This window comes from Protopterus annectens, chromosome 16.part0, assembly GCF_019279795.1.
Source record: "Protopterus annectens isolate FY-2018-M chromosome 16.part0, PAN1.0, whole genome shotgun sequence".
Classification (NCBI taxonomy): Eukaryota; Metazoa; Chordata; order Ceratodontiformes; family Protopteridae; genus Protopterus; species Protopterus annectens.
The window spans coordinates 878515776-878536274 of record NC_056750.1 but is presented as its reverse complement, the minus strand read 5'-3'; the positions used below and the strand labels follow the sequence as shown (position 1 = coordinate 878536274).

At 40.0% G+C, this 20499-nt stretch overlaps 1 protein-coding gene across 2 annotated transcripts in view; it reads right to left on the bottom strand.

Moving 5' to 3' along the window:
- LOC122790380 (zinc finger protein 560-like) overlaps positions 1 to 20499 on the bottom strand; it is a 164201-nt gene that overhangs the window by 78520 nt on the left and 65182 nt on the right. For both annotated transcript variants that reach the window (XM_044057894.1, XM_044057893.1), the window contains exon 2: positions 7563 to 8115. In XM_044057894.1, the coding sequence (XP_043913829.1) occupies positions 7563 to 7988 (426 nt within the window). In that variant the 5' untranslated portion in view covers positions 7989 to 8115. The remainder of the gene's footprint in view (positions 1 to 7562; positions 8116 to 20499) is intronic.

Here is a 20499-nt window from a genome sequence, read left to right as displayed (position 1 = left end):
GGAGAAACATGACAATGTCCCAAGAAAGTTAAATTTGGGCTGTTCTGCAGTGGGTCTAAATCCCAGAAACATTGATAGAATTAGTACAGGCTATGTACAAGGACCGAATGACTGAAGTACAAACAGTGTTTGGACTCACACAGGGGTTTCCAGTGGCAGTGGGTGTGCACCAGGGTACCGCTCTGAGTCCACTGCTGTTTTTACTGGTGATGGACTACATTAGCAAACAAGTCGGAGGAGACAAATCAACAAAGTCGCTGTATGCAGACAATGTGGTATTACAGGCAGACTCTGAGCAACATTCAGTACCAACTCCAGCCTGACTTACTTGAGCTTCAACAATTTCTAATAAGCAATAAACTATTTCCCAACCCCCCCTCCAAGACCAAAACTATACTTTTATGGACTCCAGAGAAAATTCACCAAGTAACTGAGTCTTTAACTATCTTTGACATACACAACCATTCCATAGAAATATCCTCCCCTTCAAATACCTAGGGTTACAGATTGATAAGTCACTAAACTTCCATTTCCACATAGAAAGAGCACCAAAATAAACTTTCTCCTCTTCTGAGCCAAAAAGATCGCCCCATTTTTCTATCCCTACCAACCAGAGCAGCCACTGCCGAAGGAGTCCTCCATTCTCATCCCAAATATGGACCTCCCATTTTTGCTTCTGCATCCAGGACAAAAAGACTGCCACACTCCAGACAATCTCTAACAGCATGTGGTGATTCATTACAAACTCACCATATCAGCCTAGAAAAAAGCCAAATGGCTACCAATGAAACAAAGAACTAACCTACTGTTAGGGTCCTGACTCTACAAACTACTCAAACTCCAGATATTTCCTGCCCTTGCTTCCAGGCTTCATGGCAAAAACCTCCTCAATTAACCTGAGACAATACGCACAAGCCACAGCAACTCTTATTAACCCAAGAACCAAACTCTACATCACTGCACATGCTCTGTCACACCAGCTCTCATTACTCCTAGAACCAAACTCTACATCACTGCACATGCTCTGTCACACCAGCTCTCATTACTCCTAGAACCAAACTCTACAGCACTGCACATGCTCTGTCACACCAGCTCTCATTACTCCTAGAATCAAACTCTACATCACTGCACATGCTCTGTCACACCAGCTCTCATTACTCCTAGAACCAAACTCTGCAGTACTGCACATGCTCTGTCACACCAGCTCTCATTACTCCTAGAACCAAACTCCACAGCACTGCACATGCTCTGTCATACCAGCTCTCATTACTCCTAGAACCAAACTCTACATCACTGCACATGCTCTGTCACACCAGCTCTCATTTCTCTTAGAACCAAAGTCTACATCACTGCACATGCTCTGTCATACCAGCTCTCATTACTCCTAGAACCAAACTCTACAGCACTGCACATGCTCTGTCACACCAGCTCTCATTACTCCTAGAACCAAACTCTACAGCACTGCACATGCTTTATCCTATCCACCACCTAATCTTTGACAAGCTCTAAATCAATTCTTACTCCATATTCAGAATCAGCTCAAAAGTCACTTCTTCATCCAAGCCAAATGCTGCTACTTTAACACAGGATGTATCACCTAACACACTATCTCTATCTTCTTTTCAAGTCTCTTCTCCTTCCTAGATTTAATGAAGATTTGCCCACTGTAAAAATTAATGCCTATACTGTACATTGCACTCTTCTTGATTGTACACAACAATCTGCTTGCTCACTAGATTGTGTGTGTGTTTGTGTATGTATATATATATATATATATATATATATATTTACCATTTGTCTGTGTAACTAGTCTGAACTGCTTCCTTACTGCTTTCATTTCTGCATTTTTTTTTTTTTTGTGAAATACGTTTTATTTTGCCTGGGCTGAGCCTGACATTGGTTGGTATTCATTAGTGCACTACTCTAATAAACAAATAAATATGCATATACTCATGAAATTCCTGTACTGAAACTTTTCAGTGAAAAACAAATCATCAGTATAATGTCGGTAAAAATTATCTGAATTATTGTGTACCATTGTCCCTCTGTTTGTTTTTAATTATTGTGTAGTTTTATGCAGATTTCTTTTGTACTTTATGATGGACTTTTTTGACAGGTTGTGTAAGGCTATAAAGGATGTATGGTTGTCAGTTGTGGAGGTTTGTTTCCATTTTTGCCGTGCTTTATCCCTTAAAGTAAGACAATGTTTGAGTTTGGTGGATAGCCATTACGTTTTGATGGGTTTATAAAGCCTGTGAATAACTGGAGAAAATTTTGTCTTATAGCTGGAGTAGAAAATTGGTTAGATTTATGGTTGCTTTATTAAAGTCGTTTAAGGGGAGTTTATGGTCACAGTTGTGGGCTGTGAGAAAGCTTTTGTTTACCAATATTACTGCTACACAAGTTTCTGAAGGCCTATAATAATTGTGGCAATTTTATAGGATGGTTGATAATTGCAAAGGTGTCTGGGCCATGGTCATTTAAAGATGGTGGCCAAATGTTTATGTAGATGGAGTTTACTATGTTTGTAATAATCAAGTTGAGTGTGGAGTATTTAGAGAATTTGAGGTTAGGTCTTGTTTTTTTTTTTTTTATGAACTGAAGAAAGCCTAGGACTGCAAAGAAAGTATCCATGTCAGTTGAAAGAGGGACAAGATAATTAAGGTTGAAGTCACCTAAAATTACTATTTTATTATTTGTGAGACAGTTATTAAAGGATGTTAAAAATGATTGATTTTAATTTATTTATGGAAGCAGGGGGTGGTAGATAGGCTTTAGCGACCAGCAGTGGTTTGCTTTTGTGAGCTGGAAATTTTAGAAGAATCCAGTTAGGACTGGAGTCTTAGGTGGACTGTCCTTGGGCAATAACTTTTGGGTTTAGGTTATGTCTTTACATAACTGGTGATCCTCCGCCTGAGCGTTTGCCTGGTCTGGCATCACTGACATACAGAAAGTGTTGGAAGTTTGGGGGGGGGGTCTTTTTTGACCCAGGATTCTGTGACCGCTAAAATGTCTGTGTTGTGCTGGGAAATAAAAACACTTAGCATCAGAAACAAGTTAGACCAGATATGTGCATTAAGGAAAGCACAGGCCAGTGTAGGAAGGGAGTAGTTCTGATGTTGAGGAAAGGGAGATGTTGGGTCTGGGTTGCGTTCAATGTAACTCTTTAGAATGATTATAAAGATTATGAAGGATAGTTTGACAGAGGTCCTTTGTGTTTTTGAGGGGGGAGACATAGGTTTGCGAATCTTTGTAATTTTATAGAAGAGTGAAACTGAGACTGGTTGCCTAGAGAATGGGTTTGGTCTGGTTACTGGGAGGTTGTAGTGGTGTTTTTTTTGGTGTGGAAGTTATAGAAGTAGGGGGTAATACATAGTGATATGTTGACTGGTTGTACATTTTGTGAAGATGTTTGGCATTGGTTGTGGGGGATGAGGGAGGTGAAGAGGAAAAGAGGAGGAGGAGGCACAACATGGTACATTGTGGCAGAATGAACATTTTTAATATGTGATGTCTGTTGCAGTAGTGTAGGGGGGGGGGGGCAAGAGGGGTGGTCTGCCCTGGGCAGCACTTTCTTAAAGGTGGTGGGTGGTTCTTTTGTCTACTCATAGCCAAATATACTAACATTTTGATAATTAATTTTGTAGCCCATGGGTGGTGAGAGGTGGAAACGTGCAAGTTATTCTCTATTACGGAATGTAATGAAACAGACTTCAACAATGTCACTGACAATTTTGCTAACAGAAGAGCAAGGAAAATAACATTGTAAAATACTGTAATTAATTTTTGCACTTCAGAGATAAACATAACAACTTCATTTTTTCATTATACGTTGTTTTCACATTTTGTCAAGTATGTTTGATATATATTGTGTTTTTTTCATAAGGTAAGGGTGTCAAACTCATGGACTGTCCTGGGTGGCACAAACTCTAGCGACATCACCGGCCTGTTGTGTTTGTATAGGAAGTTGTATATGGGTGTTAAGACATCCAGTAATACTGAAGTTTTTGACTTTGAGGGCTGTGAGGTAAAGAAGGTTATGTGGTTTTATAATCTTCTTCTTTCGGCTGTTCCCGTTAGGGGTCGCCACAGTGGATCACCTGTTTCCATTTCTTCCTGTCCTCTGCATCTTGCTCTGTCACACCAACCACCTGCATGTCCTCTCTAATCACATCCATAAACCTTATCTTAGGCCTTCCTCTTTTCCTGTTATGTGGCAGCTTCATCCTTAGCATCCTTTTCCCAATATACCCAGCATCCCTCCTCAGCACATGTCCAAATCAACGCAATCTCACCTCTCTGGCTTTGTCTCCAAACTGTCCAACCTGGGCTGACCCTCTAATATACTTATTCCTAATCCTGTCTACCCTCATCACACCCAGTGCAAATCTTAAAATCTTTAACTATGCCACATCCAGTTCTGACTCCTGCCTTTTTTCGATGCCACTATCTCCAACTCATATAACATAGCTGGTCTTACTACCCTTTTGTAGACCTTCCCTTTCACTCTTCCTGGTACGTGTCTGTCACAAATCACTACTGACACTCTACTCCACCCACTCCACCCTGCCTGTACTCTCTTCTTCACCTCTCTTCCACACTCACCATTACTCTGAACTATTGATCCCAAGTATTTAAACTCATCCACCTTGGCCACCTCTACTCCCTGCATCCTCACCATTCCTCTATCCTCCCTTTCATTCACACACATATATTCCATCTTAGTCTGGCTGACCTTCATTCCTCTTCTCTCTAGAGCATATCTCCACCTCTCCAGGGTCTCCTCAGCCTGTTCCCTACTCTCACTACATATCACAATGTTATCTACAAACATCATAGTCCACGGGGACTCCTGTCTGATCTCGTCTGTCAACCTGTCCATCACCAGTGCAAATAAGAAAGGGCTCAGAGCTGATTCTTGATGTAATCCCACCTCCACCTTAAATGCATCGGTCACTCCCACGGCAGATCTCACCGCTGTCACACTACCCTTGTACATATCCTGTACCACTCTTACATACTTCTCTGCCACTCCTGACTTCTTCATACAATACCACAACTCCTCTCTAGGCACCCTGTCATATGCTTTCTCTAAGTCCACAAAGACACAATGCAACTCCTTCTGACCTTCTCTGTACTTCTCCATCAACACTCTCAGAGCAAACATCGCATCTGTAGTGCTCTTTCCTGGCATGAAACCATGCTAATGATCACTAATCATCACCTCCCTTCTTAACCTAGCTTCCACTACTCTTTCCCATAATTTCATGCTGTGACTGATCAGTTTTATCCCTCTGTAGTTACTACAGCTCTGCACATCACCCTTATTCTTAAAAATCGGTACCAAAACACTTTTTCTCCACTCCTCAGGCATCCTCTCACTTTCCAAGATTTCATTAAACAATCTGGTTAAAAATTCCACTGCCATTTCACCTAAACACCTCCAAGCTTCCACAGGTATGTCATCTGGGCCAACAGCCTTTCCATTCTTCATCCTCTTCATAGCTGTCCTTACTTCCTCCTTGCTAATCCATTGCACTTCCTGATTCACTATCCCTACATCATCCAACCTTCTCTCCCTCTCATTCTCTTCATTCATCAGCCCCTCAAAGTACTCCTTCCATCTGTTCAACACATTCTCCTCGCTAGTGAGTACGTTTCCCTCATTATCCTTTATCACCTTTACCTGCTGCACATCTTTCCTATCTCGGTCTCTCTGTTGAGCCAATCGGTACAGGTTCTTTTTTCCCTCCTTAGTGTTCAACCTTTCATACAACTCTTCATATGCCTTATCCTTAGCCTTTGCCACCTCTCTCTTTACAATGCACCTCATCTCCTTATACTCCTGTCTACTTTCTTCACCTCTCTGACAATCCCACTTCTTCTTTGCCAACCTCTTTCTCTGTATACTCTCCTGTATTTCCTCATTCCACCTCCACGTCTCCTTGTCCTCCTTCCTCTGTCCAGATGTCACACCAAGTACCTTTCTAGCAGTCTTTCGGTAACACTTCACTGCCACCCAGTGCCTGTCTTAACTCTTCCCTGAACTCCACCTCACAATCACCCTTTTTCAATTTCCACCATTTGATCCTTGGTGCTGCCCTCACACTCCTCCTCCTCCTCTTCTTGATCACCAATGTCATTCTACAGACCACCATTCTATGCTGGCTGCCTAACTACACTTTCCCCCGTCACCACTTTACAGTCTCCAATCTCCTTCAGATTTGCCCTCCTGCATAGGATGTAATCCACCTGTGTGCATCTTCCTCCACTCTTGTATGCTCCTCCCTCTTGTTAAAATATGTATTCACCACAGCCTTGTCCATCCTTTTTGCAAACTCCACTACCATCTGACCTTCTGCATTCCATTGCTTAACACCATACCTACCCATCACTTCCTCATCCCCTCTGTTCCCTTCACCAACATGCCGATTGAAATCTGTTCCAATCACCACTCTCTCACCCTTGGGTACAGTCATCACCACTTCATCCAACTCACTCCACAATTTTTCTTTCTCATCCATCGCACACCCAACTTGCGGAGCATACGCACTAACAACATTCATCATTACACCATCAATTTCCAGCTTCATAAACATCCCTCTATCCGACACTCTTTTCACCTCCAAAACACTCTTGGTATACTGTTTCTTCAGGATAACCCCTACCCCATTTCTCCTCTCATCCAGACCATGACAGAACAATTTGAACCTACCTCCAATACACCTGGCCTTACTTCAATTCCACCTGGTCTCTTGTACACACAATATATCAACCTTCCTTCTGTCCATCATATCAGCTAGCTCTCTCCCTATACCAGTCATGCTGCCAACATTCAAAGTTCCTACCCTCACTACCACACTCCTAACCTTCCTCCTCTCTTCCTGCCTTCGGGCATGCCTTCCCTCTCTTCTTCTCCTTCTCCTCCTTCAGCCAACAGTAACCCAATTTCTGCCAGCACCCTGTCGGCTAACAGTACTGGTGACGGTCATTGTTAACCTGGGCCTCGAATGATCTGGTATGTAAATCTGTATTGGTTTCTGCATATGTCGTTTGGCAGATGTTTTACGCCAGATGCCCTTCCTGACACAACCCTCCCCATTTATCCGAGCTTGGGACCGGCACGAAGAAGTGCACTGGCTTGTGCATCCCCAGTGGCTGGTTTATAATGATGTCTGTTTAAGAGGGATGTCTTGAGGGTGTGATTGTGGGTGGAGATCTCATTTCTATGGGAATTATATGCGAATACATCTCTATTATTCAATAAGAAGTTTTGTCGCATTTTTGATGTTTTTTGTTTCAATAAACTGCAGCTCAATGTAGCTATATTTCAACAAAATAACAACTTTGTCTATATTGTATCATATTGATCTGTAGTATATATAAGTGAATAGCAGTAAAAGTATTAACACTGAGTTACAACAATCAAGTTTCTTAATTCCAGTAGTCCGTGTGCTTGAGAACTGAACCTCTGAACCTCTTATCAGCCGCAAGGCCATCATTCCATTCTTAAACACAAATCTCACACACACACAAAAAAAAAAAAAGTAAAAGAAGCTTACTGTCAGAAAATCAAGCAGCTCTGCCTTTGCAGGATCCAGGTAATCATTTGCCATTGCTTCCTGGGTGATGATGATGTCATCCCTAGAGCACTCAGGCTTTACTTCTGTCTTTTGCAGAACCTTCATTTCTTCGTTCTTCAGCTCCAGGTCAGTTCGAGATCTGACCTTCTGCTTGGCCACATCATTTCTAAGGTTCTCAATATTTTCTTTCATTTCTCCTAGAATTCTTACTACTTTTTTGAGCTTCACATTAAGAACAGAAACTGCCTCTTGAATTGCCACAACAGCATTTTTAGTACAATCAAAGATCTCCCCCATCTTGTTTAGTATCTCTGTTTCTTCATTCATGAGCTGCAGGCTTGCATCAGACCCTGTTACGTGTGTGGCCATAACCTCACGTTTAATGCGCTCAGTGTTTTCATCCATCTCTTTCAGAGCTATTACATCCTCATGCCTCAGTTGTTTAATTATTTTGTTGTTCCTTGTCGGACAGAAACTGGTGCAGTTTTACAAACTCACGTGTAATATATTGTCCCAAACTGCAAGCATGTTCCTAGGAAACAAAGGACACACAAAAAAGGACTCATTAAATGGCTGTACATTATAATATCATTGATATAAATGCATGTTACTTACATATCATAACAAACAGAGGACAATGTGCCTTTTATGACTGGAATACAATGTTCTGTTCCCCGTCTATAAATGGGGGCCACCACCTCCGTTTATCAACATATTGTTATTGCTGCTGCCTTCCACACAGCATTGAAAAAGTTTATACACCTAGGGTCATAGGTAGGTACTAGGCTATCAGCCCTGGGGCCTATATAAGCCTAGTCAAAAAAAGTTCCTTGGCTTTCGCCACCCAAGAAGGTTATTTTCCTGCGGCACTGTCTAGCAGAGCCACAGAAGTGATCCCCGGGGTGAATTTCTTATTTCCCATCCAGTTGTCGAGATTTTTCTTAAAGAGGGCTAATGAGAGCTTTGCTTGACATGAATGGGTAGTCTGTTCCAGAGCATGGGAAGTCTGGGACAGGAATCTATCCCTCCAGCATGTTCTGTTTATTGTGGTGGCAAGGTTTAGGTCCCTGGAGCATGTGGTTCAGAGGGAATTGTGTTTCTTTAAGTGTGACATGTCCAACAGATCTAGGTTTGACATGGCTTTGTATGTTAGGCAGAGGTCGCCTCTGACTAGGCAATAAGCAATGGAGTAGAGCTGTAGTTTTTTGAGACGGTCTGCATATGGCATCTGTTTGAGGCTGGTAATCCTCTTGGTGAATTATTTCTGTAGCCTTTCTGGTTGTAGTAGATGTCTTGCGAAGTACATGCCAAATGGGGCATTGTACTCTATAATGGGTCTGATGAGGGATTTTTCTAACTCGTGTCTCATTACCAAAATAGTTTAAAAAACTTTTTATACAACTACTTAACCCAGCCTGTTATGGAATGCACAGCATGGCTTTTGCAATGCCTTCAGTAACATCACCACTCTGTTAATGACCACTGATGCCATTTATAACCTGAATGATGGACTCATTATAACAGGTCTCTGTTGACAAGACAAAGGCTTGTGAAAGAGTCAACCATAAGCAAGACTCAGGTTTACTAATAACACTATTTATTAGTTTTGTAGACAACCTTCCAAGTCCGTAGTAATGCCTCTTCCTCTGCTGCTGGTGCATATAAGAGAGGCGCACCACAAGATTCTTTTTAAGATACTCTACTCGACTATTCTCCCTCTTTGTTAATGATCTCCCCCTACAACTACCTTAAATTAATAATATATGCAAATGAAATGCTGCTACTACAATCTAGTAAAAGTCACTATTACCTGCAAATCAAGTTAGAGAACAACTTCACACAATTATGTACCTGTTCCTTCTCTAGCAAGCTACTAATTAAGTTTAAGAAAACTAATGAACTCATTTCATGGTCTTCGCCTCATCCAAGAAATTACCCACTACCCCCTCGATTCACTTAGCAAATCTTCATGGGAACATGGTACCCAACGTCACCGAGCAGGGTTACCTAGGCCCTGACGTTGATACAACTCTCTGTTTTACCACACATAGAGATAGTGTAACCAACAAAGTCCTTGCTCAATTAAAACTTTGTTACAAGATCAGGCATGTCTTCCCACCCACTGCTTGCCAAAAATACCCAAATGGGAATAAGGCTTTCCTTTTCTCATTATGCATTCATCCTCCTATGCTCACAGAATATACACTACAGATTCATTCCAATGGCAGACCGACAGATGCACCATTGCAATTCGCTAAAAAATTCCAAATGGCTTTCAGTGCCTCTATATGGTCACTTTTCTTTTAAGTACTCTAATTTACAATGTTATAAAGTCCCCCCAGACTGAAACTATCTTTACAAGACAGCCCTTATGAACTCATAAGTACAGAGGACAATAGTTTCTCTCTAGTGCACCCTCCATTTAAAATTGCTGTAGGTGAGAGAACCTTCTCTAGATTCATACCTGCAACATGGAATCATCTGCTTACAGGCATCAAAAAGTTAGAAACTATTAAAAGCTTCAAAGATGCACTTACTCTATCTGCAACTGCAACCAAGACTACTTTAGATAACAGAATACATTTAAGAATTTTTTCACACCTGATGTAGCACTTTATATGTATATATTTTATATGTATATACGAGTATATGTTTGTGTTATATGTATATACGAGTATATGTTTATGTGTTATATGTATATACGAGTATATATTAATGTGTTATATGTATATATGAGTGGGTCTAAGACACATGCTCGACTAGCATATGTCCGAATCACAAAACATCGAACACACATACAAGAAAGCGCTTAACATCAAAAAGCACTTCCGTGTATGTGTAGCTCAAAAAAAAAAATCTACATTTTGCACCCCCCACCCCCCTACTTTATTATTCTCACTCTGAGATCTCACTACAGTGGGGAAAAGGGAATTTTCCCTTACCCGCAAAGTAGTCCGATCTAGAAAACAGGCACACATACACAGAAGTGCTTGTCAATGTTAAGCGCTTTCGTGTATGTGTGTTCAATGTTTTGTGATTCAGACATATGCTAGTCGAGCATGTGTCCGGATCCCATATGAGTATATGTTTATGTGTTATATGGATATGCGAGTATATGTTTATGTGTTATATGTACATACGAGTATATGTTAATGTGTTATATGTATATACGAGTATATGTTCATGTGTTATATGTATATACGAGTATATGTTTATGTGTTATATGTATATGCGAGTATATGTTTATGTGTTATATGTATATGCGAGTATATGTTAATGTGTTATATGTATATACGAGTATATGTTAATGTGTTATATGTATATACGAGTATATGTTTATGTGTTATATGTATATACGAGTATATGTTTATGTGTTATATGTATATGCGAGTATATGTTTATGTGTTATATGTATATACGAGTATATGTTTATGTGTTATATGTATATGCGAGTATATGTTTATGTGTTATATGTATATACGAGTATATGTTAATGTGTTATATGTATATACGAGTATATGTTCATGTGTTATATGTATATACGAGTATATGTTCATGTGTTATATGTATATACGAGTATATGTTCATGTGTTATATGTATATACGAGTATATGATCATGTGTTATATGTATATACGAGTATATGTTTATGTGTTATATGTATATACGAGTATATGTTTATGTGTTATATGTATATGCGAGTATATGTTTATGTGTTATATGTATATACGAGTATATGTTAATGTGTTATATGTATATACGAGTATATGTTCATGTGTTATATGTATATACGAGTATATGATCATGTGTTATATGTATATACGAGTATATGTTTATGTGTTATATGTATATACGAGTATATGTTCATGTGTTATATGTATATACGAGTATATGTTCATGTGTTATATGTATATACGAGTATATGTTCATGTGTTATATGTATATACGAGTATATGATCATGTGTTATATGTATATACGAGTATATGATCATGTGTTATATGTATATACGAGTATATGTTCATGTGTTATATGTATATGCGAGTATATGTTTATGTGTTATATGTATATACGAGTATATGTTTATGTGTTATATGTATATACGAGTATATGATCATGTGTTATATGTATATACGAGTATATGTTTATGTGTTATATGTATATACGAGTATATGTTTATGTGTTATATGTATATGCGAGTATATGTTTATGTGTTATATGTATATACGAGTATATGTTTATGTGTTATATGTATATACGAGTATATGTTAATGTGTTATATGTATATACGAGTATATGTTTATGTGTTATATGTATATACGAGTATATGTTCATGTGTTATATGTATATACGAGTATATGTTCATGTGTTATATGTATATACGAGTATATGTTCATGTGTTATATGTATATACGAGTATATGATCATGTGTTATATGTATATACGAGTATATGTTCATGTGTTATATGTATATACGAGTATATGATCATGTGTTATATGTATATACGAGTATATGTTTATGTGTTATATGTATATACGAGTATATGTTTATGTGTTATATGTATATGCGAGTATATGTTTATGTGTTATATGTATATGCGAGTATATGTTTATGTGTTATATGTATATACGAGTATATGTTCATGTGTTATATGTATATACGAGTATATGTTTATGTGTTATATGTATATCACAGTATATGTTTATGTGTTATATGTATATGCGAGTATATGTTTATGTGTTATATGTATATGCGAGTATATGTTTATGTGTTATATGTATATACGAGTATATGTTTATGTGTTATATGTATATACGAGTATATGTTTATGTGTTATATGTATATGCGAGTATATGTTTATGTGTTATATGTATATACGAGTATATGTTCATGTGTTATATGTATATACGAGTATATGTTCATGTGTTATATGTATATACGAGTATATGTTCATGTGTTATATGTATATACGAGTATATGATCATGTGTTATATGTATATGCGAGTATATGTTTATGTGTTATATGTATGACTGCACTGCATTTTAGTTATGTCTTAACTTGTATACTTTCTTTGTTCTTCTCTCATTGCACTCTGACTACATCTTATCATTCTGTACAGAATTTTACCATTTACCCATTTTATATATGATACTGTTAATTAGTAAGATCTTAATATATTTTTCTCTGCTCTTTGAGCTCAAGTCATAGCTTAAAAGGGTCAACAGACCAGCCCAATTATCCAGTGAACAAACAGCAATACAGAAATAAACAATGAGGATTTGAACATATTTTATTCTGACTTCATACTACCACTCCCCCCCAGACAGAAGAAACTTTTCCAGACTTGTGAGATGAACTCATCCTGCATAGCAACTTCTTTCTTTTGGCTTTTCCCGGATAGGGGTCGCCACAGCAGATAATCTGTCCGCTCATCATCTGTTATAAATTCACAGGATACTCTCACTTTATATCTGTGTGTTCTCTGTCTGTGCAGTTACCAATACATCTGACCCAAATCCCCACCAACTGGTGATCATCTAACAACTTAGCTCCTCTCTCTGTCAACTACAGTATTCAGAGGGTACACCATCGGGTCTGATGAAGTAACAACAAAGGTGAGCATCAAGCTTTGGCCCTAGGTGTTTTGGTACCATGTACACTCATCAGCAATCTCAATGCTGAATGTGGTGTTGGTTATACACAATCCACAACTAACACAAAAGTCCAATGAAAATTCACTGCTCAGGTTCATATGAGGCAGGCTGTTCCAACCGCCCACACCCCTCCCAGTTCCCCATGTGAACAGTGTAGTCTCCCAGTAAAACTACAGAGTCAGTAGGTGGCACCCTGTCAGGTCCCGCCCCTACAGCCTCAAAGAAGACAGACAGTGCAAACAGCTGTTAGCTGCACAAGCTCAACCTGTAGCGTGCAAACAGCTGTTAGCTGCACAAGCACAAACTGTAGACTGCAAACAGCTGTTAGCTGCAGAAGCACAAACTATACAGTGCAAACACCTGTTACCTGTTCAAGCACAAACTGTAGCGTGCAAACGGCTGTTAGCTGCACAAACACAAACTGTAGAGCGCAAACAGCTGTTAGCTGCACAAGCACAAACTGTAAACAGTTTTACTTTCATCAACTTACAATCACAATGAAATAATACTCTCATCTGCTGGCAAGGAATTGAAATGTATGGTGCCCAGCTGAGGGCTTATGAGTATCCTCACACCCTACTTTGCTTTTGCTGACAAACAACTTCAGAGTAGGAGACAGATCACACCTCTACATGAAGTCTGGTCCCACAGCTAGTGCTGTGCACAGAGTTAAGGCCATCTATACCTAAGAAATGCTTTTCATTTCTCCCCTACAAGCTTTGGTTACTTCCTAAACAGCAGGATAACATGCCATGTCCCAAGAGCCAGTTTTCATTAACAGGTTCTGTGCCATCCTAATCTGTCCCAATCCTGCTTGTGGACTAAATCTGTACTATAGATTACTTTGTGTTGACCCACTAGACTAGAGGTCACATCTGTGACACAGAATAGTTTGTGCAGACCTGTGGGAACACAGTAAATTGATCTATGATGCAGAATGAATCAATTGAGCCTGCAGGGTTGGAAAATAGACCTGTAATGCATAATAGCTGGTGTATGTCCATTACCCTACACCTCTTCAACTGTTGAGTAGACTGTGTTTAAACCAGTCGAATCCATCTCCCTAGTATTCAACTCTCTGATCACTATATCCATAGAAAATGACAGCCAGAGTGTTTTCTATTTGCAAGCCAGCAGTAACTTCTTTTCTATATTAATTTTTCTTTTTGCTGTACCTGTGAAACTGTGGAGTGGGTATATAAAAGTAAAGAGTGTGTGGAGAAGCCCCCCGAGACGCTTGCCCCAATCAAACAATGTTTCAACCAGTTTGTTTTGAAGTTTTATAATATTGATAGCTGACAAAATCTGGGGGGGGGGGGCTGTGTAGGATTATGGAACATGGCAGGATACATTTGTAATGAAGGCCATCCGGTGTGGATCTGCTGAGATAGGGGAACCAACTGGTGACACAAAAATGCCTCAACTGGGAGTAAGGATTTGATAATCCATATACGGTACATGATAGTTTATACTGACCTGTGAGGATAGGCAACAGATTTATGATGATGAACAGCTTATGGGAGTCTTTCTGGTTTGGGAGCAAAATAAGTGCAGCTGACAGCAAACTCTTGAAATTAGTCCTTGCTCAATATGCACATAGATGAAAATGTAGTCTCAGTGACTCTGTGGATAGTGGTTTCATTGGCTAATAAGAAGTGAGAAAACAATGTACTTCATTTCTAAACACTTGGGATAATATACTGGTTTTATTTATTTTTCCACACATTTCCCATAGTTTGCTCAATGTGCTGGAATGATTGTCACATTTTAATGAACTGAAAAGATTTATTAATTATTCTATAAACTGTCTTGTTGAAATCACAGGCAAATAAATAGATCAGATACAAAAAATGCACAGAATTAAATAAACATTAAGAAGCAACTCTGAGATTATGTTTGTCTTACCAATAGGAAGCATAATAACCTGAGAATTCAGGAATGCTCCCACTTTTCTTCATCATTACCAGGAATGGTCCCACCTTTCTTCATCATTACCAGGAATGGTCCCACCCTTCTTCATCATTACCAGGAATGGTCCCACCTTTCTTCATCATTACCAGGAAAGGTCCCACTTTTCTTCATCATTAACAGGAATGGTCCCACCTTTCTTCATCATTACCAGGAATGGTCCCACTTTTCTTCATCATTACCAGGAATGGTCCCATCATTACCAGGAATGGTCTCACTTTTCTTCATCATTACCAGGAATGGTCCCACTTTTCTTCGTCATTACCAGGAATGATCCCACCTTTCTTCATCATTACCAGGAATGGTCCCACCCTTCTTCATCATTACCAGGAATGATCCCACTTTTCTTCATCATTACCAGGAATGGTCCCACCTTTCTTCATCATTACCAGGAATGGTCCCACCTTTCTTCATCATTACCAGGAATGGTCCCACCCTTCTTCATCATTATCAGGAATGATCCCACCTTTCTTCATCATTACCAGGAATGGTCCCACCCTTCTTCATCATTACCAGGAATGGTCCCACCTTTCTTCATCATTACCAGGAATGATCCCTCCTTTCTTCATCATTACCAGGAATGGTCCCACCCTTCTTCATCATTACCAAGAATGATCCCACCTTTCTTCATCATTACCAGGAATGGTCCCACCTTTCTTCATCATTACCAGGAATGGTCCCACCCTTCTTCATCATTATCAGGAATGATCCCACCTTTCTTCATCATTACCAGGAATGGTCCCACCCTTCTTCATCATTACCAGGAATGGTCCCACCTTTCTTCATCATTACCAGGAATGATCCCTCCTTTCTTCATCATTACCAGGAATGGTCCCACCCTTCTTCATCATTACCAAGAATGATCCCACCTTTCTTCATCATTACCAGGAAAGGTCCCACTTTTCTTCATCATTACCAGGAATGGTCCCACCCTTCTTCATCATTACCAGGAATGATCCCACCTTTCTTCATCATTACCAGAAATGGTCCCACCCTTCTTCATCATTAACAGGAATGGTCCCACCTTTCTTCATCATTACCAGGAAAGGTCCCACCTTTCTTCATCATTACCAGGAAAGGTCCCACCCTTCTTCATCATTACCAGGAATGGTACCGTCAGAAGACGTACAGGCTCTACTCCCTAATAGCCACTGTTCAAAGCATAAAATTAGTGTTACAGCCATAAGGCAGTCCCAAGTCTTGGGTTCATATGTGTTTACTAGGCTAATAACCACAGGAGCCTTTTTAAGCCTAGCCATGCATTTCAAATCTTTGATAAGTCCTGGTACCCTTGATAAGTGTAAGCAGGGGGCTTGGGAGGTGAAACATTTACAAACAGGAGCCTGGCAGATGAAACATTTCCAGGCTGCCTATGCCCATTAGAGACATAGGTACCAAACAAGGGATGAATTTCCTAATCACATCCAATTGTCCAAATTACATTTGAATTTGGTTAGAGAGGAACTCTACTTCACATGAATGGGGTGCCTGTTCCAGAACAGGGGTAGTCTCTGGGATACATACCTGTCTCTCCAGGTCTATTTATATCACAGGCAAGGTATAAGTCTTTAGAACGGGTAATTCTGGTGCTTTTTGTTTTGCGAATATGCAGGAGGTCCATTAGAGTGGGATCTGACAATGCCTTGTATGCCAGGCATAGATCTCCCCTCAACAGCCTGTAGAAGACAGAATACAGAGATTGGGCCTTGAGGCAGTCTGCAAAGGACATGTTACTTACACTCTGTTTTCTTTTAGTGAGGAACCTCTGTGGATGTTCCAGTTGTTGAATATGCCTGATTAGGTACACACCAAAGGGGGCACTGTACTCAATTACAGGTCTGATGAATGCCGAATACAGTGGGACAATGACTTCCTTGGACCTAGATGCCATACCTTTCTTTATAAGTTGCACAACATAGAATGAGTTCCTCACTACTATAGACACCTGATGGTCAAAGGCTAGATTACTGTCTATATGTGACCCCAAGTCCTTGACTACTGGCTCAGCTCTTAGGGGGTGTGTTGTCCATATGATAGTTACCAGGGGTGGATGACTTCCTGAAGGATACTATTATCCATTTCTGGGCATTTAGTTTTAGTCCATGGCTCTGACACAAGTTATTTGTCTGTGAGCCTAGGCACTGATGCTCACTGACTTACATTCAGGAAATCTAAAACAAATTACAGTCGGTTTACTAACCTGTTTAGTGGATTGCCTGTGTTTCTGAAGATTCTCGTTTAAGCTGTTACAGTACCTCTCATGTAATTCTTGCAACAAAAGGCAACTTGACCCTTTTAAGACACTAACAAGCAGATGATAAATGTTTTCTTCTAACTATGTAGACATTATAAGGTTAATGTATCCAGTTCTTCGCACAAAATGTGCTCTGCGATAAGCTCGTTTAAAGTAAACACATAAAACATCCCTGGGATTCATTAGCACCTACACTAAGTGCACACCATTCTGAGTGAACAAACAGCACAAGCGGAACTCACACCTTCTTCCTTCTAATCTTATTTTTCCTACTGATTTTCTTTCAGCCTTAAATATTGAGGGGGATTCATAAATGTTACCACAAAGTGTAGACTACATGTACACATAGTGTCATCTGTCTGAGTGAGGGGACCCAAGTAGATAAAAATCTCTCCTTTGACAATCACGTTGCCAAAGTGGTTAGAAAGACCTTCTATATAGCCCACCTTATCACGAAAGGGTTCACATCTAGATCAAGAGAGGTCATTGTACCCCTCTACTCATCACTCATCAGGCCCATAATTTAATACAATGCCCCATTTGGGATGTACCTTACCCGAAACCTGCAGCAACTGGAAAGACCCCAAAAGTACCTCACCAAGAGGATCAAGGGATTCAAACCGATGCCCTACGCAGTTAGGCTAAAGAAACTCCAGCTCTACTCAGTTGCTTACCGCCTACTCAGAGGCGATCTGTGCCTGATGTATAAAGCCAAGTCCAACCCAGAATTAATGGACAGCTCCACCTCAGGAAATCCAAATCCCTTAGAGCTACATGCTCCAGGGACTTAAACCACAGCACAGAAATAAATAGGACATGCTGGAGGGACAGATTCATATCCCAGAGGCTCCCCTCACTCTGGAACAAAATCCCAATCCATGTTAGGCAGAGAATAACCCTCTTCAAGAGAAATCTTGATGAGTGGATGGGAGATTGTAGGTTTACCCCTGGGATCTCTTCTGTGTCCCTACTAGACAGAGGCACAGTAAACTAACCTCAAAAGGGCTATCTTCTGTGACCTATTATACAGAGGCACAGTCAACTAATCTAAAAGGGTGGCGAAAGCCAAACACACTCTGGCTAGGCTTATAAATGCCCTAGGGCAGATAGCCTAGTATCAACCTATGAACCTATGAAAAGCACCAAATGTGTGTTAGGGATGTTCTTGAATACAGGTCTTGCACACTTAGTAGTGTCTAGATAAGAACATATAAAATTTATCAAACTGTCCTCCTTTCAATATTTTTCCATGTTGGGTAGCGTTTGAAAGACATGCGTGCGTAAATGGGCTTGCCTTCATTGAAGGTTGGGCGTCGAGCTGGCACCTCGGCATTTCGTAAAAATCTACTGCCAATCATTAGCGGACCAGAGTTCCGCTGTGGCGACCCCTTGCCGGGAAAAGCTGAAAGACAAACAACAACTCTTTCCAGCCTTGAGAATGTGCACAAATGAATTTCATCATAGTTATGACAACCTTAAACGTTGCATAAGCTCAGTTTTCTTTCTGTTAGGAAAGTATAAAAGAACTCATGACTGCATATGGTTGAATCTCTCTGTACTGAGATATTCCGTGTCATGTTACTGTTTTAATAAATAATGTGTCTGCATCTAGAATCTTTGACAGACTTCATAATGAACATTATAGCTGCATGAATTAGAAAATAACAAATTTTGTTTCACTTGTATAGCTATAAGTTTGTTTTATTTGTAGTGCTTTAAATCTTAAAGATCTTTCACTTTGTATTCTAGAGAAGACAGTTCAGATTTTAGCTCGTCATTCAGAAATAAAAATTAAAAATTAAATGATCTGAACAACAAATCTGTGCATTACAAAAGTGCCGAGATCAATCTGCCTACTAGGGGAGTATAAAACACTAAGTCAGCTACTGTACCTACCATCCTTGTTTTGGAAAAAAAAACAGCAAGTGGGACAAACACCATGGTGTACCAGTGAGATGGACTTACAAATATTATTAGTGCACAGACAGACAGACACTGCTTTGCACTTTAAGGCACACTAGAGCTAAGATGTAAATGTCAGAATAGTTATGACTCTTATGAAATGTATGTACAGGGTGAGCACAGCCTTTAACCCTGCACTCAAAGGACAGTAAGTCTGAGAATGGGAGTGGCCTCTGTCACACAAAACAAAAACAGGACAAACACTGAGAAGCACAACTGCTAACTCCTATCACCTGGGCAATGCATTTCTACTTAGGACACATATAAGGCAGTAGGGAAGGACCTCAGTGACACAAGGCATCCCATTTACATATCTAACGGGGTACAGTTACAGATGCTAATCACCTTGTATCATACTTCATCCAGCACCCCATAAAACGGCCTTACGTCTTACTTCTGCAAACTGAATAAAAACACTTGTTTAATCTTTCACTACTCACAAAAAGCTGTTTCTAATATACAGAACATTTTGTGAAACATAATTTTATCACTATAATTCAGATGTACACTAACCGCAAACTGTGGACCATGCCTCTATCATCCATCCATCCATCCACAATCCCTTTTTCCCATCTTTACACTTGGGGTCAAGGTGTCACCTCAACACTGACAATCATCTAGAGCCAATGTTCACACCACTGGGCGAATGCAAGCACACTCACTCCTATGGGTCAGTTTTAATGTGTCCAGTCTGCCTACTATATGTCTTTGGAATGTGGGAGGAAATTAGTGCACCCAGAAAAAAAAATCTATTAGAACACAGGGAGGACATGCAAACTGCACAGAAGGCACCCTAGCCTAGAATTGAACCAGAGAATCTCTTGCTGTGAGGTGACAATGCTACCCACTGTGCCACCCTTTGATCTATGTCATGTGTAATGAAAACACTGAAGAGCTGGTGCAGAAGGATTGAGCTCTGACTGGGACCCAGGAGACCTGGGTTCAAGGAGTGAAACTAGGCACTAAAGGAGATGCCCAAGGGAATGAACTGAGCAGCCAATATGAACTCTTTTTCCCTGGAGAATGGGGTATGGGCTGGGCTTCATGTGTCACCCTTTAGTGGACAATGGAGGGGATGA